The sequence below is a fragment of the Carcharodon carcharias genome, chromosome 9 (genome assembly GCF_017639515.1).
Source record: "Carcharodon carcharias isolate sCarCar2 chromosome 9, sCarCar2.pri, whole genome shotgun sequence".
Classification (NCBI taxonomy): Eukaryota; Metazoa; Chordata; class Chondrichthyes; order Lamniformes; family Lamnidae; genus Carcharodon; species Carcharodon carcharias.
The window spans coordinates 150,817,770-150,844,630 of NC_054475.1; the positions used below are offsets into that span (position 1 = coordinate 150,817,770).

Below are 26,861 nucleotides of genomic sequence, written 5' to 3' on the forward strand. Positions count from 1 at the left end.
GAACATTGGTGGGATGGCATTCTGAGTGACCTATTTGGCTCCACTCAATCTGTGTACACAACCAAAAATCATAAAATTACAAGTACAGGTCAAGGTGAGGAGGAGAGCAGATAGTGAAACTTGTGAAAAGAGCCAAAACAACCACTCTGAAGAGCTTTTCGTGCAGACTTTTATAGCTATCAGAAACACGGCAAGGGCAGATCAAACGTCTCCCTCATTGCTGCTGATTGTTAAGGCTTCCATTATCAGTCCGTGATAATCTATTGTAATACTGTTTACACACTGCACAATTGCCTGAGTACTTTGAGTCTCCCCAGTGTTTTTGAAGTGTCCTCAGGTTGGTATCTTAACAGCAGGAGGAAAATATGCATGAAATGTGCTTGTGATCACGAAGCCTTTTATGATGGTAATTGTGCTATCAAGCTAAGGGCTTCACTCAGAATTGGCTACTACTCACAAGCTCACAAATGGGCGTCCCCGGTGAAAGGAATTCAATGTTAGTCCATTGTTTTGTGTGGGAGACTTGACATAACACTGGCTCACTGAGGAATGTGCTCCTTTCCTGCTGGGAAAGACTCCAGCATTGATATTTATCATTCCATCTGAGCTTTAATGTAAAACCCCATGAGCTGAATTGCACACTCCCCCCACTGGCGGGTTTTTAGGCTGGGGTATCATAAAATTGAAGGAACGTGATTCCCTCCGGGATACCACCTGCCCCGACCCTGCAGCGGTTTTACTCTGCAGTGGGCAAGGCCCACCTTTGCCCTAACTGAGGGCATGTTCCAGGCTGGTTCCCACCCAGCCTCAATTTTTAGGCTGGCGGGAGGATTTACCTGGCATGGGCAAAGCCTGAAAATGAGCGGGCTTAGATCTCGGGCAAGAAGGAGGGGGGCGGTGGGGGTGCCTTCATCAGAAGGTGCCTCCTTCTGACAGCTGGCGATCCACCCACTGCCAAAACCCTTGATGTCCAGTGGCCGCAGCCTTTCCCCCTAAACTCCAATCGCCCCTTTGTGTCCCTCCAGGAGTTCCCTACCCTCCCTGCCCTGGGACCCCTTAAACTGACCTTGTCCTCCAGTCCCAGGACTTGGGCTCAGGCTTGCTCCTGAAGTTCCTCTTCAGTCCACTGCAGTTCTTGTCGCTGCAGGCACTGGAGAGCTGCCGGCCAATCAGGAAGTGGGACTTCCTCCCGAATGAGGGGCGGAACTCCCACCTGCAGCCAATCGACGCTCATTCGACTTGGAGTCATCAGGGATGTGTTCCCCGCCAGCTCCTCAGATGGCAGGATGGGAAACCCTGTCATCCGAAAAATTCAGGCCCATGTGCAGCTCTCAATCGCTGCAAATCTTTATCCATTTTTGTAGCTACTTGCATTCAGGACCATGGTAGAGTGCGAAATGACTTCAGTGCAGGGATAATGTCCACAGTGTATCTAATAAGGCTGGTGAGCTGCCGACACAAGTTGCGACAAGGGATTAGGACATGGTTGCATTAATAGAGACATGGCTCAAGCAAGGCCAGGAATGGATTTTTAATATTCCTGACTACCAAGTAATCAGATAGGGAAGGAAGGAGAGGAGGGCAGTATTGTTTAGGGATAATGTTACAGTTCTAAATAGAAAGGACATACTAGATGGTTCCAGGACTGAGTCAGGGCTTGAGTTGAGAAAAGGAGGGGAGCTTTTACATTGTTGGCAGTTTTTCATAGAGCTGCAAAGAGCGAAAAGGAGATAGATGAGGAAATTTGTCGGCAAATTTCAAAGGCATGGAACAAAAATGGAGCAGTAATATTAAGAGACTTAAATTGCCTGAATGCAGACGAGGAGAAGCATAATGTTAAGGATGGGGAAGGAGAGGAATTCCTGATGTGCGTTCAGGAGAACTTTCTCAATCACTATGGGCAGAATTTTCCGTCCCAAGGGCGGTTGCGCACCCGACCCGATCGGGCGTAAGATAGCGCACGATGACATCGGGTGAGTGTCCTGATGTCATCACGCGCTTGTGCGATATTTCCCTTGGCGGGTTCGAGCGGGTGCCGGGGCCACGTCTGCCATCAATTATGAGGCCACTTAACGTCATTAACAGTTCAATTGACGGTGATTTTTCGTTGCCTGTGTGATTTCATGCTCATCGCACGGGCAAAACGGGCAGGCGGCCAGCTGACATTTTCAAAAACCTCACCCAAGGGTGGGGTAAAAGGGATGAGCAGCATTGCCAGTGTGAGTAGTGAGGAGTTTAGGAGCTTGTTTGCTGATGGTTGCTTATTTGAACTTGACAGCTTCATCTCTGTTCAGGGCTTCATTGTTAGCATTTCCAGGCCTCAGTTCAGGACTCCTTGGTGTCTCCAAGTACCCCGGAGGATTCAGACCATGTGGACCCTTTCAGGTATCAGACAGCCTTCTGTCACCCTGGTAATGGGGATTGTGGTTTCCGCTGGGGACACCTCCTCTGGCGAGGAGGAGAAGAATAGAAGGAAGAGGAGGCCATGTGTCCCTATGCAGCTTCCAGGGGAGCAACCGGTGGGAGGAGAGGTGCAGGCACAAAGGGTGCAAGGCTAACAGGAAGTCTAAGGTGAAAGGGGCCACAGAAGACTCCACTATCCTGCTGCCAGGGTTTACAGGCGGCGATGCAGCTACCTCAATATGCCCGAGATGCAATGCCGAAGGAGGCTCCGCCTCTCAAGGGAGACTGTGACCTCCATCTGTCAGATGATTGGGCCTGAGACCAGCTCTGACTGTGTGGGTGGACACCCCATGCCAGTGGCTCTGAAGGTCACAGTGGCCTTCAACTTCTATGCCTCTGGCTCATTCCAGGGCTCAGTGGGGGATCTGTGTGGAATCTCCCAATCAGCTGTCCACAGTTGCATCAAGCTGGTGATAGAAGCTCTGTTCAGGCTGGTACTGACTTTTATTCTTTACCATACAGTTGTGGCCAGCCAGGCTGTGCAGCAATTGCTGGGTTCCCCCACGTCCAGGGTGCAATAGAGTGCACACATGTGGCCATCAAGGCACCAGCGAGTCAGCTGGGTGCCTTCATCAACAGGAAGGGATTCCACTCTGTGAACGTGCAGATAGTGTGTGATCACAGGATGCAGATTCTGCAAGTCTGTGCAAGGTACCCAGGCAGCTCCCATGATGCCTATATCCTGAGACACTCCCAGGTGCCGGGGCTCTTCAGTGCTCCAGCCCGACTGGATGGATGGCTACTGGGTGACAAGGGCTATCCCTTGAAAAGGTGGTTAAGTCGCTCCACCACCCAAGAACAGAGGCAGAGAAGCGTTATAATACGAGTCATGCCTCCACAAGGGCAGCGGTAGAGAGGACCATAGGTCTTCTCAAAATGCGTTTCCAATGGCTAGACCATTCAGGGCGAGCACTAGAATACCTCCCAGAGCGGGTGTCACTGATAGTGGTTGCATGCTGTGCTCTCCACAATCTGGCATTAGCAAGGAGAGACTCACTGGAGGAAGAGGATCTTGGCGCAGCTGCACAGGCCACAGATAATGAGTCCAGTAGTGAGTCAGCAGAGGAGAATGCTGAGGGCATGGAAGCAGACCTCGGTAACCTCCAGGGAGGCGGATATCTCGGGACACCGTGATCTAATGCTCCTTCAGCTAGGCTACCAACGATCAGCTTCAACCGCATGCCAGAGCTGCCACTTAAGCCCGGGGTTCCTGAAAGGACCCTTTCCATTGAACCCAAAGAACACTCAGTGCCTGTGCAATAAAGTTGAGAGCCACTTACATCCAGCATTACATACTGGCGTACCCTGCACCAATAAAACAAAAAGGTGAAGCATACTCAGGCCATGACAACAAAAACAAAATATATCTCATTTTGACAATTCCAAACAATTTACATAAACTTCCCTAGTCATCATTCCCAGACCAGTATAAATAAAGTAAATATAAGTAAACATAAAATCATCTGTGACTTGTTCCTCTTGTGGCCATGGTGCTTTTAACTTACGTTTGCAAGTGCTATGTCCTGGTGCAACCCCCATCCCCTCGTTGGCATTGTCATTGGAGACAGCCTGCTGACGCTGCTGTCTTGTTGGCCTTGATGACCTTGACAGTTGTCCTCTGGCCACAGGAGCCTGTGCTGGCCGACAGGCCCCTGCTCGGCCCTTCACGGCCAGTGCGGGGCCGCGCGTCACGCTGGGTAGGCCTTAATTCCTAATAAACAGGGTGGGCACTGTGTCTCCAGTTCAACAAGGAAGGAGGCAGTGTTTGGCCTGGTTCTGAGGATTTGAGTGGGGAAAGTGAAGTGTGTTTCACTCTGAAATCATGTAGCTAACAGTGACCACAATATAACTGAGTTTTAACTAATTATGGATAGAACGGAAAACATTGAAGGCAAAAATACCTAACTGGGGAAGGGCTAACTTCAATGATTCATGAAGGACCCGAGGACAGGTGGATTGAAAAAGGTAAAGGCAGGGTAAAACTTGCAGGGCTTTCAGGAAAGAGATATTTCAGGCACAAACTAGGCATATTCATTTGAAGGGAAAAAGTGGAACAACCGAAGCTCAAACGCCCTGGATAACAAACAAAATAAAAGTTAAAATAAAAACAGAAAAAGGAGGCTTATGTGAAATGCCAGGAACAAGATTCTGTAAGTAGCCAGGAAGATTATGGAAAGTACAAGAGGGAATTTAAAAAGTTAATATGGGAGACAAAAAGAGATTATGAGGCAATATTAAATTGAGCCCTAAGACATTTTATAAACATATGAAGTATATCCGGTTAGCTAGGAAAAATGTTGGGCCTATTGAGGGAAAAAGGAAAATTTTAATGTAGAGCCAGAGGCTAAAATATTAAATAAATACTCTATATCTGCTCTCAACGAAAACAGATGACATGAAGGTTACAGTAAAAGAGGAGAAGGAAGTTATGGACAGAATACTAATAGATGGAGAAGACCTACTAAAATGATTGGTATTACTGAAAGTTGCTAAGTCACTTGGTCCAGATAGAATGCATCCCACAGTGCCAAAAGAAGCAATGGTGGAAATAACAGGTATTGGTCACAATCTTTCCGTTCTCATTGGATGCAGGAATAGTCCCAGAGGACTGTGAGGTGAGGATTGCTAACATGATACACTATTCAAGAAAGGGGAGAGGCATAACTAAGGAAACTGCAGACCAGTCAGCCTAATATTCGTGGGGATTAGTTGGGGGAGTTATTGGAAATAGTTATGAGAGACAAAATACACTTTCATTTGGAAAGATGCAGGTTAATTAAGGAGAACCAGCATGGATTTGTTAAAGGCGAACTAATTTGATTGAACCTTTTAGTGGGATAACAGAGGAGGTCAATGAAGTTAGTGAACTATAAGTTTCATGTATAGACTTTAGGAAGACATTCGACAAAACGCTACACAGGAGGCTTATCAAGAAGACTAAGGCCCATGATATTAAAGGGAAAAAGGGCAGTATGGAGACAAAATTGGTTCATTGACAGGAAGCAAAGGGTGATGTTTAAATGGATTTTTATCGGACTGGTCCATGGTTTCTTGTGACGTTTCCCAAGGGTCCATTGAGAATAGAGTATAAAAATAGGGAAGTGTTGTTGCAACTGTACAAGGCACTGGTGAGACCGCACCTGGAGTACTGTGCACATTTTTGGTCCCCTTGAGGAAGAATGTAGTTGCATTGGAGGCGGTTCAGAGGAGGTTCACTAGATTGATTCCAGAGATGCAGGGCTTGTCTTATGAGAGGTTGAGCAGTTTAGGCCTATGCTCGCTAGAGTTTAGAAGGATGAGAGGAGATCTAATTGAAGTGTATAAGATGCTAAAAGGGATGGACAAATTAGACGTGGAGCGGATGTTTCCCCTTGTGGGGCATTCTAGAACGAGAGGCATAGTTTTAGGCTAAGGGGTGGTAGATTGAAATCAGAGATGAAGAGGAATTACTTTTTCCAAAGGCTCATGAATCTGTGGAATTCACTACCTCAGAGTGCAGTGGATGCCGGGACGCTGAATAAATTTAAGGAGGTGATGGACAGATTTTTAATTAGTAACGGGTTGAAAGGTTATGGGGTGTGGGCGGGAAATTGGAGTTGAGGCCGAAATGAGATCAGCCATGATCATATTGAATGGTGGGGCAGGCTCGAGGGGCTGAATTGCCTACTCCTGCTCCTAGTTCTTATTATGGGTCCGTCATTCTTCAATTTTTATAAATGATCTAGAGGCAGGTGCAGGGAGCAGCATTATGAAGTTTGCAGATGATATGAAACTTCTCAAAGTAATAGACAGAGCTGGGCTTCAGGATGACATAGGCCTGAATTTTACCCTTGGCGGGCACGCACAATCGGTGGGCCCGGGACCGGTTGGGAAGTGGACTGCTGGCCGCGATCAAGCCCCCAACCACGATTTCACGCTGGCTGGGCTATTAATGGCCAGCCGGCATGAAACGCGCACTGAATAGCTCAGTGCTGCTGGGGTGGGGTGGGGGGGAAGAGAGTGGGCAGTGACATCACTGCGGGCGTGGGTGAGCGCTGCAAGAGAGCTCCCTGAAGGCAGTCAGCTGCCTCAGGGAGCTGCAGACCTTCAAATGATTAAATAAAGGTTTAAAAAAAGCTGCAAAAAAAAAATGTCCATGCATCTCAAGCAAGCATCTGAAGATGCACCTCATAAAAATACTGTCCACAGATATTTATTTTTATTTTATTTAAAAACGCAGATTTCATCCCGCCCTTGGATGAGGTTTGATGAAAAATATAAAGGCCGCCTGGCTGATCTGCCTGCCCACCAACCATAAGGTTGGATGGGCCATGAAAAATCAGGGACAATTGTGCCGTTGAATGGCTTAATTGCCCGCTTAATTGTTGGCGGGTGCGCTTCCAACTCTTGTTCCAAGTGCCCAATGATGTTGGGACGGTCGCCCGACATCATCTCGTGCCATTTTACGCCCGATTGGGTTGGGCATGCACCTGCCCGCGGGATGTAAGGTTCTGCCCATAGAGAAGATGTTAAACAGACAGGTGGGGTTCAGTGTGGGGAAACATGAAGTGATTCACTTTGGGAGACCTAATATGGAAAATAGTATACTGTATACAGCACAACTGTAAATAGTGCAGATGAACAAAGAGATCTTGGAATCCATATATACAAATTCTTTAAAAAAGTTGGTAGGGCAAGTTGCTAAGGTGATTTAAATATGGGTTCCTTGGGTTTACAAATAGAACATAACAGCAAAAATATTATGCTAAAACTTTGTAACTCATTGGTTAAGCCTTAGCTGGAGAATTGTGAACAATTCTGAGCACCACACTTCAGGAAAGGTGTAAATTAAGGCCTTAGAAGGAGTACAGAAGAGGTTTGTTGACATGCGGCCAGTGATAAAAAGCATTTTAAGGACAGTTTGGAAAAGTTAGGACTGTCTCTTTGGAACAGGACATATTAAGAAGCAACCTTATAGACGTTTTCAAAATGATAGATAGAGAAAAATCTATTCCCTTTGGGGACTGGGGAAATGGTCACAGGTCAGAGATTTAAAATCATTTGCAAAAGGTCTAGAAGGGAGATGAAGCGAAATTCTTCATTCGGAGAGTTGTCAGGATCTAGAACGCCCGACCTGAAAAGGTGGTGGGAGCTAAATCCATAGTAAATTTGAATATAGAGTTGAACAGGGACTTGAGGATGAAGAACCTACAGGTTTATGTGCAAAAAGCAGGGATGTGGGACCAAACACGCTGCTCTTTCAACATCATGACAGACTGAATGGTGTTCTACTGTGTTATAAGTTTTTATGATTCAATGAATTTGGCCAGCGTCCTTGCTCCTTACTGCTGTCCGCTACTAGAAGCGAATGTTGGATAAGGGACAAGATCAGGTTGTAATTTGTTTTACAATCAACTTCCTTTCCTCTCTTGTGCTGGCTACAGGGTTTGAAAACATTCCGTGTCCTAATCACTGCTTCCCGATTTAATCTATTGCCTTTCCTTTTCACACAGGGTGGTGTCCTGCATGGTGGGGTTTGGCTTTCCTCTAGGATTCTCAATTATAAAATACACCTCCTTAAGCAACACAAACTATTGCCAGATCTTCTGGCTTGGTAGCAGCACTAAATACACATGAGGTGGCACTAGTCTGTCCAGGAACAAGGAGTACCAGCTCAATAGATAGCTTTACCCCCACGTCACTGGCAGGAGAGCACCAGTGGTGGCAAGAATGTGTTACAACAAGGTTAGGAGGGGTGAACTGACTCCTCTGTCCACTCCTGGGTTGGTTATAACAGCGTTTAAATTTATAAATGCTCGATGCATTGCTTGGTGTAAGAAGTAAACCTGCCATGTGCCTTAAGTTAACAAGTAAAGAATTGGCTTTATTGCTAAAACTCCTTTGGGTAAAATCAACACGCACACAACACCACCAAGGCATGCAAAAAAATGTAATTAAACTCCAGTGTATCAGATCTTAAAATTTGGCTAGGTAAAAAATGAAGTCAGAAAAAAAGAATTATTCACAAATTGTCTGGATTCTTGTTTACAGCTGAAAGGTCATTTTCCACGGAAGCTGCTGGCACTTGGGTTTCTCACTGGAACAGTCAGTCTGCAGTCATGGCTGGTGGATTCTCTTTTCTCACGGAGACAGTGGTGTTGATTCAGAATCTCCTTTAGTAATTGTTGGTTTGCAGCAATTGGGTCTTCTGCTGGGTTTTCAAATCAAAAAACAGCTCAGTTTTGACGAAAGAGAGATGGGGTAAGGCTGTTGTCCCTGTGGGCAGCCACTCTGTTAGTTCAAATCTGGTATCTATTACATGTAATTGTGCTGGGTCATGTGACCTTTCTCTGGGTTCAATCTGGGCTTATCTCAGCCACTGTCCCTGAGAGCTCCTAGACTCGCTGTCTCCATAAAGCAGCTTATGTCTTTCACAAATGCAACATAGTAGCTGCTGTAGGCCAGTGACCTCTCCTTGGCAAAAGTGTTCTTTTCAAAAAGTTCAAAGCATGTACATGTCCTGCCGATGACATTATAAATTAATATGTAACACACCTTCATAACAAGTGAATGATACAGACTGCTTTCTGCCTGCGTGCAACTTCAACACACAGTCGGTATCAGGCGGGCCAGTGAGGTGATTTTTACATTGCTGCCTTGGATAGATATTGCCCATATCACAAGGAACCCTCATTTACTGAGATGCAGTCCCATATGATGCCTGCACATATCAAGCCTCTTCTCTAATTATCCATTATTCATTGATGAAGCCAGATGCATCAGAAGGCTGGTTCACCTGAGAGAACATCACAACACCCACAGTGCTATTTTCCGCCAAAATAAAGACACAACAGCAGTAAATAACTAGGACCCTTCATCCAGAGATCTCTTGATCAATTATCCCAATAAATTCTTATCCTTCGATAAAGGCAAAATACTGCAGATGCTGGAAATCTGAAACAAAAGCAAAAAATGCTGGAATTCTTATCCTTGTCTTATGCCAGATGAAGACAGACTTTCTAGGAGTCACTTGCACAGTAATTGGGTATGTAAACCTCAGCTGATTTGGTTTACCCTCCATAGCTCAGTGGTGCTGAAGCAAATTGGGTCACTCAATTATCAGAGCAGCTACAGTCAGCTGACTTATCTGCATCAGGTGATTGAAGCTAAAACTATCCAAACCTCTTTTTAAATAGACAGTGAGGTAGCTTGGAAGCATCACTTTGACTTGATTGGTAAATCTTTTCTCTTTCAGTTCAGTGGGTGTGTTTAATCTAGACTAAGGCATCCGTGTGGAACCAAAGGAATGGTGTAATGGGATGTTCTACCTGCAGGTCTATATAGATGCAATCTTATTTGAAGGGAAGCAGGAAGGTGTGCTGACCATTTTTTTTCCCTCAAAATAGAAATAGCAAGATATCTGGTCATTTATTCAATTACTGTTTGTGGGACATTCCTTTTTGAAAACCAATGTTTTGCACCTTTTGCTAACATGACAGGAACTCCACTTCAAAATAATCCCTAAAGCAGTCTGGGATGTGATCAGATAGTATGTAAGCATTCTTTTTAACTTAATCTTTGCATGTGATACCAGTCTTTCAATGGGGATCTTTAGTTGACTGAATTTGATTAATGCCCGTTTGGAAAGTCAAAGGGGTGAAGGAAAAGTTAGCCCATTTCTGTGTGGGTTGGTTATTTCTGACACAGCACTTGTTTGGTCTGTAATGGATCATGTTCTAATGACGTTACCATTATTTTGAGGTGGCTTATTTTAGATACTCTGAATAAAGCCAATGATAGAGTGATACCAGGAGCATTTTTAAGAAGTCAGCTGGGCAGTGCTGGTACCAGAACACAGCCAAAAAAAACACTCACAAAGTGCAGAGAAGTTATACACAGGTTTCACAAACCAGCCCACAACCTTTCTAGTTGCACTTCCATGTTGTGTGAGTCTATTTGTTTGTATTCTAAAGGCTCTTCATTTCTTAAAATGTTTATCCTGTCTTAATGCTTGTAGCTTTTGTTTTAATAAAAAATTGGTGAAGAGCCAGTCCCATAGCAATGAAAAGTTGAAAGAGTGGAAGGAAAGTTAAGGTGAATCAGGTTGAGGTACGATGGGGTAATTTTAACATTGGGTGATAGCATAAGATAGGCAATAATGGGCCATAACTTCTGATGGGGTGGCAATTCAGTTGGATTGCCACTCCACTTGAAAGCTCTTACCTGAAAATCCAGCCAATCCTATCCTGCCCAACCTTCTAACTCAGACTGGGTGAGTTCTTGGCAGCGCAGCACGTCCCCGGGGCCTAGTGTCAAGGGCTGTAGAGTCAAAGGTAAGAAAGCCACACCTCCTATTTTATGGCACTAGCTGCCGTAAACCAGGCCCTTTTAAAGATCCAGCCAGGTTTGTAGGCAAGGTAAGTGGTAGGATCTGGTGGTGGAGGGGGTTTGTTAGCGGGTCGTGCCTTGAGGGTGGGAGAGGTCAGTTGGGCCTTGTTGGGGGTGGGGTGTGGCTGGAGGGGTAGTCTGGTCAGGTCGGGCCTTGTGGGGTTGGTGGGGGCGGGGGGGGGGTGTGGGTCAGGTCAAGCCGGGCCTTGGTGGAGTGGGCCAGGTCATGTCAGGGAAGCTCCATGGGGCTGAGGGGGGAGTCCTGCTAGGGTTGGTGGAGCCCCACAGAGGGGGTGTGGGGGAGTCCCATGGAACGGAGCAGTGGGGGAGTTACATGGCTGGGGTGGAGTGGGGGGTAGTAGTCAGGGGCTGAGGGGTGTCTCGTGTGAGGGGAGGGGGTGGATGGGACTGTACAATAGTTACCCAGGAGCTAGAAGTGATTTTAATTCTTCTAACTTTTTCTGGGTAACTATTGATGTAACACAGCCTGAACCACCCAAATTTTGTAATTTAAATTGCATTTTCAGATGGTTCCCAGTTTGCACTTCTGGGCAATTGCTGTGCAAACCTTACCTGGCAACTTCCTGGTTGTGGGAGTTTCCCCAGTTCATCTTTGGGGTACACCCCAGGTCAGATGCCCTGGAGTTTAGAAGTTAAAGCCCATTGAGTTGGAAATGCATTATACATTTTGCCTGGTACTCCCTACTATTGACTTCTGTAGAAAGGATAACCAGGCATGGTGTGGAGTGAGAGGCTAATTAGTTAATCACCCATTTTATACCACCCCCCAGAATGAAATTACTGCCTAATGAGGGTAGATGTCATAAGAATGAAGATACAAGGAGGAGAGGGAGAGTTATCTGGTTATTGCTCTTTTGTGCTTTCCTCAATTGTTCCAAATAAACCATCTCTTCACTTTGAGTACAGAGGAGGTATGATTAAAAAAAAATCCATCGAAATGATAGAATAAAATGCAGAGTATCTAAGAAAACCTGGGCTGTGAAATTATTTCATATTTGAAATACAGGCAAGGAATGTAAGACCATAAGACTTAGGAGTAGAAGTAGGCCATTTGGCCCATCAAGTCTGCCTGCCATTCAATGAGATCATGATTGATCTGATAATCCTCAACTCCACTTTCCTGCCTTCTTCCCATAATCCTTGATTCCCTTACTGATTAAAAATCTGTCTAACTCAGCCTTGAATATACCTAATGACCCAGCCTCTACAGCCCTCTGCAGTAAAGAATTCCACAGATTGACTACCCTCTGAGAAGAGATTCCTCCTCACCTCTGCCTTAAATGGGCGCCCCCTTACTCTGAGATAATGCCCTCTGGTCCTAGACTCTCCCAGAAGGAGAAACAACCTCTCAGCATCTAACGTCATCACTTAAGGGTATCTCATCAGAGAGAGCCAGTTTTTGGGAGCTCCTTTTTCAGTCCCAGTTTTGGTCTGCCTCCCTTTATGCCTTCTGAGGTATTGACTCCTTGCCAGCCACAGTTTGACAATCATCATTTGTTGCATCTTGCCCAAGGGGTGATTATTAATGTGCAAGCCTGGACAGCAATGTTTCAGTAAGCTGTTCACATATTGGGAGCCACCATAACCAATTCCATTTTGATACTTGTCCAACATCTACACACATGTACCTGACCTTGATATATATCTTAGTGCAGAGGAACAGGAACCTGGGCCAATTCCCTCCTCCTTCCTCTTCTCCCCCCACTTCCTCCATAAAATACTCTGATCTACATCATCTATGATATAAGATCACATGACAGCATGCTGAGAGATAGTTCTATGTGAAACCTCGTGCTAAGAATTGTACTGTATATAGTTAGTAGAATGTGCAATAAAAGGGAAAGTTTACCAGAAGCCTTGCCACTAAAAGTCTATCAATTCTCACCAAGGGCAACCTCATCTAAGACCCACAACAATGATAACAAAAAGTCAAGCCTGGTACCTTTGAATTTTAGGCTGAAGTTTATCACTAAGTAAATCAGGGCAGCTACAATATCTTCTTCATTCAGGTTGGATAGAATTCCAGTGGACCAAAGCACTTCCCATTCATTCCCATTGGATAGAATTCCAGTGGACCAATACACTTCCCATTCATTCTCACTGGATTGAATTCCCAATCAAAGCATGTGGTTGAAATGGAAGTTTAACATTAAGGTATTATTTGTTGCTAGGTTGTTATTGTAATGCCCAGTGACCGTAAGGGCAATCATATCACAGTCCAGCATACCCGAGCGATGGAAGTAGCACCTTTTACAAATGGAATTGGTTTGTGTAAAAAGCATTTTTGTTTTCTGTTCCTGGTGGAAACTGAGCTCCTAAGATCACAAGGATTGCTAGCTGTACTTATCCCCAATTTAAAGTGAGGGAAGACCCAAGTAAACCACTTTTAGACAATCAAATTACGCATTTATCAGGATGTTAACATATTTTACACCCTTGCATTCCTGTGTCCACGCAAATACATTTGCCAGTAAGGGTGATGGGTATTGATCAGGAGCTGGAGCCCTGTCTTATTTTCTCCACACCCCAGTCCTAGGCAAGGGATATGGAGGTCACTGTTATTATCTATATACTCAACGGTGCCCAGTGAGATCGTTGTTCTCTTTACATTTGGTAATCTTGAGAATTGCCCTGATAAGTGCAAGATGAAAATCTTTGACAAAAAATGTCTTTTTTTTTCAGCAATACTCACAGTACATGTTGTTCTTTATCTCTTAATGCAAAGACTCTGCAGTGTAGCTTAGAAAAGCAAGGAATAAGGCTCAGTCATGTCAGTGCATCGTCCTGTTGTTTCTTACTGTGGCTTTGATGGAAGTGAAATGCAAGGTGATTTCTAGAAATTCTAGTTTGACCTGTAACACCAGCTTTACACCCAATGGCAAGTTCAGTGCACTGGAGACCTCTAGATTTGTTCATCCACGGTGGAACATATTTATGGTTCTGTCATTTGGATCAGTCAGGACTTACTAATTGATGCGGCTGATGGTTTATAATTTTCTGGGTTAAAACTTGATCGGCAGCAAACAAGCCTGTAATGAAGGAACCTCTCCTCATTCACTGCAGTATGATCATCTCCATGAACACACTTATGATTGCACTGCACCTAGGGCACAGAGAGCATCTCCCTCCCACCCCAGTCCTACCACAATGGTTGTCTGTGCTGTTGACCGATACAGTGGAACACCATTCACCTGTAGGACTACCAACTGGTTGAATATGGGGTTCCAGCTGTGATTTCCTTTTCCACATCTGTGATAACAGGACTGGTAATTCACAGCACCAGATTGAGAGACCATAAGATGTAGGAGCAGAAGCAGGCCATTCAGCCCATCGAGACTGCTCCGCCATTCAGTGAGATCATGACTGATCTGATAATCCTCAACTCCACTTTCCTGCCTTTTCCCCATAACCCTTGATTCCTTTATTGATTAAAAATCTGTCTATCATTGCCTTGAATATACTTAACGACCCAGCCTCTACAGCGCTCTGCAGTAAAGAATTCCACAGATTTACCACCAACTGAGAGAAGAAATTCCTCCTCATCTCTGTTTTAAATGGGTAACTCCTTACTCTGAGATTATGCCCTCTGGTCCTAGACTCTCCCACCGGGGGAAAATAACCCCTCAGCAGCATCTACCCTGTCAAGCCCCCTAAGCATCTTATATGTTTTAATAAGGTCGCCTCTCATTCTTCTAAACTCCAATGAGCACAGGCCCAACCTACTTAACCTCTCTTCATAAGAAAATCCCTCCATACCCGGAATCAACCTAGTGAACCTTCTCTGGACTGCCTCCAATGCCAGTATATCTTTCCTTAGATAAGGGGACCAAAATTGTTCACAGTATTCTAGGTGTGGTCTAACTAGTGCCTTGTATAGTTTTAGCAAGACTTCCCTATTTTTATACTCCATTCCCTTTGAAGTAAAGCCAACATTCCATTTGCCTTCCCTATTACTTGTTGAACTTGCATGTTAGCTTTTTGAGATTCATGCGCAAGGACTCCCAAATCCCTCTGTGCTGCAGCTCTCTGCAGTCTTTCTCCATTTAAATAATATTCAGCTCCTCTATTCTTCCTGCCAAAGTGCATGACCTCACATTTTCCCACATTATATTCCATCTACCAAGTTTTTGCCCATTCACTTAACCTGTCTCTATCCCTCCTATCCTTGTGTCATCCTCACCACTTGCCTTCCCACCTATTTTTGTGTCATCCACAAACTTGGCAATAGTACATTCACTTCCCTCATCTAAGTCATTAATATATATTGTAAATAATTGAGGCCCCAGCACTGATCCCTGTGGCAATCCACATAGCCTGATCCCTGGTTGGATTCACAACATATTGTTCTAAGAAACTGTCCCAAATACATTATATGAACACTTGCTCATGTCTACCTCTGCCAAATTGATTTTCCCAATCTACATGAAGATTAAAGTCACCCATGATTAATGTACTGCCTTTTTTATATGCCCTCATTATCTCTTGATTTATTCTGTGCCTGCAGTATAGCTACTGTCAGGGGGCCTATAGACTACACCCACCAGTGTCTTCTTCCCTTTGTTATTTCTTACCTCCACCCATCTGGATTCTACATCTTCCAATCCAAGCTCCTTTCTTGCTATTGTACCTATTCCATCTCACACTAACAAAGCTACCCCACCACCCTTTCCTTCCTGCCTGTCCTTTCGAAAAGTCACACACCCCTGAATATTTAGTTGCCAGCTTTGATCTCCTTGTAACCAGGTCTCCGTAATGGCTTTAAGATCATGCCCATTAACCTCTATATCTGCCGCTAATTCATTTATTTTGTTCCAAATACTACCTGTATTTAAGTAAAGAACCATTAATTTTGCTTTTTTTTTACCATTTTTTCCCCCTTTGACCCTATATGTTGCTTTTTTTTAATGTTTGTACACTCTGCCTCTTCCTGTCATACTCTGGGTATCATTACCTAAACAGCTGCCCTGTGAGGCTGCCATACCTTTTTGCTTTGTAAGCCTATGTATCCCCTTTCCAGAACCCTCCCCCATCTATTTAGTTTAAAGCCCACTCTACAGCCCTTGTTGTTCGGTTCGCCAGGACACTGGTCCCAACATAGTTCAAATGAAACCCATCCCACCGGAACAGCATCCTTCTACCCTAGTACTGGTGCCAGTGACCCACGATCCACCTTCTTATAGTATTCCAACTCTCACTACACAGGAGCAACACTAATGAAAGGTGCACAACCCCTTGATCAAGTTGCTAGGGAGGAAGATATCTTGGGAGGGTGGTAGGGCTGGAGGAGGTTACACAGATAAGGAAGGTTGAGGCCATGGAGTGTTTGAAAACACCCATTTTACACTTTCACCCAAAGTCCCCCCCACCCAGTCACCCGATGTGGCAAATAGAGGATGTTAGACTGTAGCAGTATGGGATGTTCTGAGCTTGAATGAGGGAGCTCCACACTTGAACTGAGTGGGTGAACTTGAGGTGAATGTGAGCTACCCTGAAATGTCCCCTTCAGGGTAATCCTCCAGACCAATGCGCTCACATCAGCATCAACCAAGAGAAAGAAATTCAGGCTTGGAATGCAGCGTTCTTGGTGACCATCTCTATTATTGAACCTGTCCAGGTTGCTGTCCAAACAATGACTGCTGTCTGACACTTGCTCTGTGTCTTTCTGTCCTCACTCTTGCCTCACTTGTACAGCTGGAATTCCAGCCACCTCCCTGCGCCCCCCCCACCCAAATCCTCTGATCATCTCCGGGGAATGGATCTCAGTGGTTTGTGTGTACAGGGAGCCGCCGTTGGATTAGAGAGGCTTGCCAGTCGCAGTTTGATCCTGTGCTGAGACTGCACTGACTTCAAAGGGCAGGGTGGGTGACTTTCCCGTAACTGAACAAACTGCTCACTCTTCCATTATCCAATTGTCCGGAACGTTCACTCAATCATCTGCAGTCTGAGAGGATACTGTCTGTTCAATATATGTTTGATTTACTTCTAAACCCCTTGGACAAAAACAGTGGGCTGAAAAGTTCAGTTGCAGGTCATGTACTGAGATGCTAAGGAAAACACTAATATTACAGTGATAAACCAGCCAGCCATCACAAATAACATTCTTGCTTTAATATATGGAGGTTACCAACTGCAACATTGCAATGTGTGATATATAAAGCAAGCCTACATATTCCAGGCTGTCAAGGATGTTTTTCTAGTGGCCACTTGGGATTGATTTCCTGTCCCTCTGTCTAAACAAACTGCATGCAAAGGTGCTATCCTGTTTTTGAAATATTTCCAGGCAGACTGATGCCTCTTAGCCAGCCTGCTCTTGAAATATCGTGAGTAATTCTGATTTTGGATGATAGCGTTAACACTCGTGATATTTATTCAGCTGCTCTCTATAATCTGTCTCAATTTTTATTCATATTGGATTCATTCGTATCATATTGATATAGTGAATCAATGTTGCCTGTTTTTTTACACTTTGACCAATGCCAAAATTACCTTCACAGGTGCAGATGCACTGGGAAAAATCAGCTCTTAACAATTATCATATTGATTGCAAAGTAAGCTATTTGTGATGCGAAATTTGATGCAGGAGGTGTGGATTTTATATGGGAGACATGGATTTGATGTGGCTATTTGGATTTTATACAGAAGATATGTGTTTGATATGGGAGATGTGGATTTCATATGAGAGACATGGATTTGATATGGGAGATGTTGATTTTATATAGGAGACATGGATTTGATGTGGGAGATGTGGATTTTATATGGGAGACATGGGTTTGATATGGGAGATATGGATTTTATACAGAAGACATGGGTTTGATATGGGAGGTGTGGATTTCATATGAGAGACATGGATTTGATATGGGAGATGTGGATTTTATATGGGAGACATGGATTTGATGTGGGAGATGTGGATTTTATATGGGAGACGTGGATTTGATATGGGAGGTGTGGATTTGATATGGAGACATGGATTTGATATGGGAGGTGTGGATTTTATATGGGAGACATGGATTTGATATGGGAGGTGTTGATTTTATATGGGAGACATGGATTTGATATGGGAGATGTGGATTTTATATGGGAGACATGGATTTGATATGGGAGATGTAGATTTTATAAGGGAGACATCGGTTTGATGTGGGAGCTGTGGGTTTTATGAGCAGTGTGGACTTTTATGGGAGGCAAGGATTTAAAGTTATCCAACACAGACAAGTGTTGGATTGTTCCATGTTAATATTGATACTTGTAGAATCAGTGTAGCAGGATGGTATTAACTCAGCAATCTGGTAAACAGAGAATCTCAAAACCACTAACTATAAATCACGGTCTTAGACTCAGCACATGTGGAAATGTTCTGCGTTGATTGTGAGCTTCTGTACAAGCTCATTCCTGTGACAGTCCGTATCCTGGTGCAATCCAAAATATGAATAATTTATTGCACCATTGGGCAAATTCTCCTCTGGGTGTGGCACAAAAACCACATGGATCCAAAGCTTTGAATTTTACTTGGTTCTGAGTTAGATGTTCTTCGCCAGATGTTATTTGACCTGTGCTAGGAAGTGGAGAAATCCTTCAGTGTTGCAGCTTCCAATTGCTACCCAGTGGTTCCTGCTCTCAAGTGCAACTCTCTGCCCAATGGGTGAATGCAGGTTAGGGCACGATGCTCCTCCTGGTCAAATAGTCTGCTGGCACATGCTGCCCACCTGAGGCATGATCCACTTGGGTCAGGTTGTGGGAGTTACTTGGTCTCAGAAAGGTGGGAAGAAAATTGGCCTGTGCTTTTACACCACACAAGAAAAGCAATTAGGATGTTATTTTTAAAATTAATTTGTTCCCACTAAGATTGTTTTTTTTTTAAATTTAGGGTCAGCCAGGAACGATTGGGCCACAAGGACGTAGTGGGCCCCCAGGATTCCCCGGACCTGAGGGGTTAAGAGGACCAAAAGGTGAAAAGGGTAACTCCGGTAACCCAGGAGCGAGTGGCATGAAGGGAGAAAAGGTGGGTATGGGCCAGCCTCCAAAAATGCCATTGTTGCTTGCTTTAAGCGACTTAGAGTGACAGGATGTGGTGGGGAGGGGGTTGGGGGGTGGTGGAGGAGTGCGGGTGGGTACAATTAGCTCAGTTGGCTAGACGGCTCCATGGTTCAGAATCAACAGTGTGGGCATTGAACGCCGTTCCGGTTGAGTTAAGCCTGAGGCCTCCTCCTTGCCCTGCCCAGGGTAAACCCACAGTGAGAACTGTTGTTCAGCAAACCCTTGAATAACCAAAAAATGCTACCTAGACATGGAGAAGATTGAAAGGAGCCAAAGATCCGCTCATTCCCTTCAAAAGCCTAAACTCCAACACTTGCCCATCATAACCATTCGACACCTATTGCAACTCCAGTATCCTGGTCTCATCGCATCCCAGGTATTAGGCACTTTCTTCCGGAATTCTGTAGAATAAAAAGAGAATCAATAAATGTAACAGATACACAGCAGGTCAGTCAGTATCTGCAAAGAGAAAAGGTGCGTATGCTTTAGAACTGATGAACTGGTCAGTTTAGTCGAAGTGGTAGAGATGCTGATGGGCTTGCTGTGTATCGTGAGGGTTTCCTGTATACAGTCTGATGTCTGTCCTGCACTTGCTCTTCACCACACCCTTTGCCCTCAGCTCTTTTGTCTGAACTTAACTGAAAATGTTGTTCTGGGTTTATTTTTTCTGTCCGGCCATGTATAGAGCACCTCTGTAAGGGCCCCACTGAGACAGCTCTTCCATGTCTGAAGAAGTGGGCTGCATTAACATGTGAGAATAATACTCAGCGTGCCATCGGTCCTGTCGTACTGGGGACTGTTTAATGCCTTTCACGTTATGGTCTGTTTGACCTCCACTCACATCTGCCCTGTTGTATTGGGATCTATTATAACTCCCTCTAACAACCAGCCTGTTGTAGCGGGGATCTCCTTCCACCACTTGTTCACCTTATTTGTTTTGCCTATTGTAATGGATCTAGCAGTGTTGCTGCTGTAGATCCTGTTGTGATGTTGCTGATTGTTGTCTGTTGTTACAGGGTCCGATCGGTGTACCAGGATTTGTCGGGCTGAACGGGATCCCAGTAAGCACAATCTACGAGTTATCCGCACTCTGGTTTGTGGGAATCGCTTACTAAATGAACCATTCATTAAGCATCATAGAACCTGACAGCAAAAAAAAAGGCCATTCAGCCCATTGTGGCCATGCCAGCTCTTTGAAAGAGCTGTGTAACTATGTCCGCTGCCTGGCTCCTGCCCCACAGCCCTATATGTTGGTTGAAAACTCTTCCTCCATCTGATGCAGCATGACATGGGACAAAAAAAATCATTGAAAAAAAACTGCTCCCTATCACAAATACTGACTTCATATTTTTTATGAAACTTGCTCTGTTTCTCTGCAGTAGAGGTGGATTGGAGACTTGCCGCTCATTCAGATGGGAAAGAAAGTGAACTGAAAAATGGGGAAGGGGGCGAACTGAGATTTTAAAAACGAAACATCTGCTTGAAAAGAGGAAAACTCTTTCCGTTCATGGATCAGTTGGAGCACCAACCCATCCACTGCAGTTCTAGCCCCACCCCCCGCACACCACACCATCCACAGTTCTCCTCTCATCTCCAGCTTACGTTTCTGGACAAAGATAGGGCTCAATGTGAAGCATGTAACTAGCTTCATTTAACTGCGCTTGCTTTGTATTGAACATGCATAGCTGAAGACAGACCTGACCCTGTACCTACCCCTACCTCATTTTACTGTCTCCACCTTCCTCACACTTCAGAGAGCATCAATGGCTACACAGCGATTAGCTCAAAAAGTCATACAACATAGAAGCAGGCCATTCAGCCCATCATGGCCTCTCCTAGCTCTCTGAAAGATTGGTCTGATTAGTCGCACTCCCCTGTTCTTTCCTCATATCCTAACAAGGGTTTCCTTTTGAAATAGTGATCCAGTTTCCTTTTGAAAGTTATAATTGAATCCGCTTCCATCTCCCCTTTCTGACAGTGCATTCCAAATCATAAGAACTTGCTGAGTAGAAAGAAAATTCTCCTCATTTTCCCCGGCTTTTCTTTTTGCCAGTTATCTTAATTCTGTTCCCACTGGTTACCAGCTCTCCTGCCAGTGGAAAGAGTTTCTCCCAGTCACTCCTTCAGCCTGCACCCTGCCCAGCACTGAATATTTACACATAGGGCAATACCACACTCTGCTGGAAGTCAGACTGTAGTGCAACAGCCAAAAAAACATCTTACTGCTTAAATAACAAAGCTGAAATAACACAGCAGGCCAGGGAGCAGCTGTAAAATGAAAAAAAAAACAACAGAATGTTTCAGGCGTAGTAACCTTACGTCAGAACTGCAAGCTAAAAGCTAAGCAAACTCCTAGCCCCAAATAACAGGCTGCTGGCAGCCAGGGGTGGGGAACAACAGAGACTCCATTCATTGAAAGGGAAGTATTTGCTCGAATGAATTGGTGCAACAGAAAACTGAGATGATATTTTTAGTTCTTCTTTCACGGCATGAGGACTGGCATTTGTTGCCTGTCCTTAATTGCTCTTGTATTGAGTGGCTTTTGCTAGGCCATTTCAGAGGGAAGTTGAGTCAATCATATTGACATGGACCTGAAGTCACATGTAAGCCTGACCAGATGGAGATGGTAGATTTCCTTCTGTCAAGAGCATTAATGAAGCAGATGGGTTTCATGACAATCAATGATAGTTTCATTGATCACCATTACTGAGACTAGCTTTACATTCCTGATTTATGACTTGAATTGTGGGGTTTGAACCCTTGCCCCAAAAGCATTAGCTTGGGCAACCAGATTGCTAGTCTGGTAACATTACCACTACATCCCCACCCACACCGCCATCCCATCCCCTCCCCCTCCCCCATCCCCACCCCCTCCCACTCCCACACTGCCTCCCACTCCCACTCCCCCTCCCACTCTCCCTCCCAATCACCATGCGCTGTGAGAAAACATCATCCCAGTGAGCCAATGAAAACACATCAAGATGTACAAAAAGCATGTTTGACACCTCCTGCATTAGCAGTTTTATTGCTTCCACTTCCCTCTAATTTTTTTTAATTCATTCACGGGATGTAGGCGTCGCTGACTAGACCAGCACTTATTGCCCACCCCTAATTGCCCTTGAGAAGGTGGTGGTGAGCTGCCTTGTTAAACGGCTGCAGTCCATGTGGTGTAGGTACACCCACTGTGCTGTTAGAGAGGGAGTTCCAGGATTTTCACCCAGTGACAGTGAAGCAACGGTGATAAAATCTAGAATTAAACGTCTGATGACGACCATGAAACCATTGCTGATTGTTATAAAAACCCATCTGGTTCACTAATGTCCTTTAGGGAAGGAAATCTGCCATCCTTATCTGGTCTGGCCTACATGTGACTCCAGACCCACAGCAATGTGGTCGACTCTTAAAATGCCCTCAGAACAAGGGCAATTAGGGATGGGCAATAAGTGCTGGCCTAGCTAGTGACACCCCACAACCCATGAACGAGTAAAATAAATATTTCCAAGTCAGGATGGTGAGTGTCTTGGAGGGGAACTTCCAGGAAGTGGTGTTCCTATGCATCTGCTACGCTTGTCCTTGTTAGATGATGGTGTTTGTAGGTTTGGAAGGTGCTGTCTAAAGAGCCTTCTTCACTTTTTTCCTTGTGTAGGCCTTTTAATTATCTTTCCATTCACCTCACTGAGACAATCTCTGACATTATCTAACAGTTTCCTATTAAATAGTTCACTGGATTCGCAGCAACAAACAGTGAAATTTGCCACTGCCTATCCAAGACCTGCGTACCAGGCACGCACTAACATGGCATCGCAATGGTATAAGAAAACCTCCTCACACTGTAGCTGGCTCTGCTCTTGATGCCGATCACACCCAGAATAGGAAAGTGACCCATCCCTCAACCTTAATGAGCATTTAAAAAAAAGAACTATTGAAGGTTTGATTTCTTTTTGGTATAAGTATTTAATTCTCAACAAACTTCTTTTTCAAAGGGTCACCCAGGTCAACAAGGTCCAAGAGGCCGCGCTGGTCTGGATGGGTGCAATGGTACCATTGGAGACTCGGGTTTCCCTGGCACTGTTGGGTATCCAGGATCCTCAGGATTCCCAGTAAGTAACTGGCACGATTCGGGATTCATTGACTGATTTTCCAAAGGGAAAAAAAATAGCTACTTTCAAAGCTGTGCTTTAAAAGTCGAATTTTTATTCGCTTAAAGAAAGAGAAACTTGCGTGTGGTCACTGCTGTAATGTGTCAGCCAATTCCCACACAGCAGGCTCCCACAAACAGCAACGTGATCACAACCAGAGAACCTGCTTTTTGCGATGTTGGCTGAGGGATAAATATTGGCCAGGTCACCAGGTAGTGGCGTGGGATGTTTTATATCCTGCCGAAACGGAGCCTCAGTTTAACATCATGTCCCACAGGTCAGTGCTCCCTCAGCGCTACGCTTAAGCGTCAGCCAGTGTTCAAACCCGGGAGTGGGACTTGAACCCACAACCTTGTGAGGCCAGGGTGCCTCCAGCTGAGCCCCGACTGACAAATAATAACTGAGGCAAAGGGTAGTTAAGATACTAATGAGCTGTTGTTGAGGGATCAGCGGGAGTTTTGCGTGCACAGGACCTGAGTCCATTGCAGTGCTTTAAGATCTGCCCCTCCCACTCCTGCCCCTTCCCGACCCTCCCTATTCTCTGGACAGCAGCCTGTTCCGCTGTCAGGATATGGTCAGGGGTTCTATCTGTAGGGGGTGGGGGAACCCGCAGTTAGAGTCAGAGCTATGGGGCTGTGTTACACACCCTGTGAACGGAGCTGGGCCCATTCATCCCCTCCAACCAAGAGTGAGAACCCCCTGTATTTATTTTCACTCCATCCCAGTGAAGGGAATCACGAGCAGGGGTGAGCTCCTACTTGGCAAGAGTAAGCCCCCGACAATTCTGCTTTTTGAATTCCACGTTGGGTCTCAGCCCCGTACTATGTGACAACAGAAAACATGTGTCCGTCCCTCCAACTTAAAGGCGGGCTATCCAAAATCCAGGAAAATCTGAAATCCGGCCTGATCTCGGTCCCTGTACTAACTTCTTATCTCTATCTCCCGCTGCCAGGGTGAAATTGGCCAAAAAGGAGCTAAAGGAGAGCCAGCCTACATCTCTGGAGGCGATGGTGGATTGAGGGTAAGAAGTTCATACTGCAGATTTGATCCAATGTCTTTGAGAAGAATGATAGAGTCAGGGGCTGGAATTTTCCAGCCCCAGGGTGGGGGTTTCCCCTGCATTGGCGCCTTTGAAATCTTCATTCCCATCGACGGGACCTGAAGATGCCACTGGTGTGAGGGGCTGAAAAATTCCAGCCAGGGAGTTGAACTAAGAGAAGGGGCTGAAAGAAGAGTTACAGTCCTTATCCCAGAAATTGCAGTTGCTTAATCTGTCCGGAAGATGTTCATCTTTGCATTTATGTAGGTTGACACTCCATTGGCGTACAGAGGAATGTTGTACAGTTGTGTTAAGGCTTTGCACCTTATTGTCACAGAAGGAAGACTTGCTTTTATATGACACCCGTTAGAACCTTTCGACATCCCAAAGTGCTTTCCAGCCAATGGAGCACTTTGAAGTGTAGCCATTGGTGTAATGTGGGAAAAACAGCAGCCAATTTGTGGATAGCAAGACCTCACAAACAGCAGTCTGAGCCACTTACAGCACCAAAGCTCACATCTGTCATTAGGATCCAGCTTCCTCAACCCCAACCCCCAACCTCAAGCCACCAATTTGTATGAGTGGCTGTCAGCCAATCAGTGTTACTCCAGCTCCTCCATACTCTCGGGCTCCCAGTTAAGTAGGCATTTTATCTTAATGATTGACACGTGAGAGGGCGGCGCCCAGACGGAAGCAGGAAAAAGCCAAACACTACGGATGCTGGAAATCTGGAACTAAAACAGAAAATGCTGGGGAAAAGCTCAGCAGGTCTGACAGCATCTGTGGAGAGAGAAGCAGAGTTAACGTTTCGAGTCCGTATGACTCGTCTTCAGAGCTGAAGGGAGTTAGGGTAACACCTTGGGGGGGGGGCGGGGTTAGTTAAAAGGAAGTAGGGAATATGTCACTTTTTCCCAATTTACACTATGGGCTGAATTTTAGGGGGGACTGGGTGTATTGCTCATGCACTCCCCTACCCGCAACCCCCCCCCCCCCAAGGAAAGTTGGTGCCAGTCCAACTGATGCTCAACAAAGCAGCCCTTCAGTAACGAAACGCTGCGTGGCCGATGTGAGAGTGGGACTTCTGTCCATCAATGGGAGGAGGTCCTGCCCTCGAGAACCGCTAGGCAGTCCGATTGGCCGGCGGCTCTAGCAGGCCCTGCAGTGCCAGAGCTCAGTTGTAGGCCCCAGGAAGAAGAGCAATGGATCCCGGAGTGAGGAAAGTGAGGGGTGTTGGACAGGGAGGAATTGGAGAGCCTAGGGAGGGGTGCGAGAGGGGTGAGGGAGGCAAGTTTTGGAGGCTAAGGGGGGGGAGGCGCAAAGCGGGGTTAACATCTTGGGTGTGTGCCTCTGATGTGCACCCCTCCCCACCCCCCCAAAGGATCTACTCCCTCTTCCTTTCCACCTTTTAAGCAGTTTGCTTAAAGAACATGACCTGCCCACTCCCACCCGCCTGCCTATGCCAGCTGTATTCTGATCTGGGCAATGGAATATTCTGGTCAGTTGGATTGTTAACAAGCTCTATTCCCCGTTGAGTATTGATTTGAAAATGGTGGGTAGACTGCTAATCTCGGCATCCGCCTCCCTACTGTATAATGGGGAATAGATGGGGGTGGGCGGGAAGGCGATTGGCTAGCCACCTATCATATTTTATGTGCCCCCCCACCCCCCCCCAACCAAAAACACCTCTATGGGGGTCCATAAAATCCAGGCCTATGAGTGTTGATATTGCAGCCCACATCTTGGGGTGGATTTTATGCTACCCCCCGCCAATGGAATTGATGGTGGGGGTCTCAATAAATTTAGCAGTCGGCCTGAATCCCTGATACCTTCACCTCCCCTCCACCTGCCTAACTCTCCACTCCTGCCCCCACTGCAATTATAGCAACAATGGGGGTGGCATTGGGGAACCCACCTGCCAGTGGGCCAATTGGGATTTAACTGGCAGTGGGAGAGGCCCACCCCAAGCAGCCATTGACGCAGGTTTCCCTGTGTGGGTCCCCTGGGCTCATTGGAGGACACAGACCTCACCCCCCACAAGGTGTTACCCCTCCTCCCCAGGTTGCCCTCTCCTCATGTCCTCTCAAATTCCAGCTCCCCGCCCTCACTCACCCCTCCTTTCCTCGCCAGGGCCTGCCAGCTTGGCATCTGGCAAGACCTCCAAATACTTACCCAAACCCTGATCCAATGCTGAACGCCTATGTCCTGAAGTGCTGGAGGACTGCCGGCCTCTGATTGGCCGGCAGCTCTCTGAGGTGGCACTTCCTGATCCAGGAGGGCGATTGGCCGTTAAGGATATGTGGGGCAGCCGGCGCTCCCCTCGCAGTCTTCCCTATGACTCTTTAGCCAGGTGGGCTGGGAACCCTGTGCCGTGTATAATTCAGCCCCTCGGGAGAGCAGCTGACTGTGCTGCACTTTGTAAAAGGCAGCTGTCCTTTCTGTAAACTGGCTGCACTGTGGGGAACAAGTACCCCTGTATCTATGTGGCTGGCCAGGATATTTTTGCCAGCGTCGTTCCTGACAGTGATAACTAGGTTGGTGCCCAGTGACCTCAGAGATAGTGGCAGCACAAATCGGGTAAGACCACTTTGACTGCTCTTTATATGAAAGCAAAATACTGCAGATGCCGAAAATCTGAAATAAAAGCAGAAAATGCTGGAAAAACTCAGCAGGTCTGACAGCATCTGTGGAGAGAGAAACAGAGTTAATGTTTTGAGTCCATCTGCCTCTTCTTCAGAGCTAAAGTAGAAGTGTGATGGATATTATACTGTTTAAGAGGGGGTGGAGCAGGTGAAGCAAGATAG

At 45.8% G+C, this 26,861-nt stretch overlaps 1 protein-coding gene across 4 annotated transcripts in view; it reads left to right on the forward strand.

The window, feature by feature from the left end:
- Positions 1-26,861, forward strand: part of col4a6 (collagen, type IV, alpha 6) — a 419,493-nt gene that overhangs the window by 246,238 nt on the left and 146,394 nt on the right. For all 4 annotated transcript variants that reach the window (XM_041194995.1, XM_041194994.1, XM_041194996.1 and 1 more), the window contains exons 5-8: positions 18,713-18,847; positions 19,899-19,943; positions 22,866-22,982; positions 23,974-24,042. In XM_041194995.1, the coding sequence (XP_041050929.1) occupies positions 18,713-18,847; positions 19,899-19,943; positions 22,866-22,982; positions 23,974-24,042 (366 nt within the window). The remainder of the gene's footprint in view (positions 1-18,712; positions 18,848-19,898; positions 19,944-22,865; positions 22,983-23,973; positions 24,043-26,861) is intronic.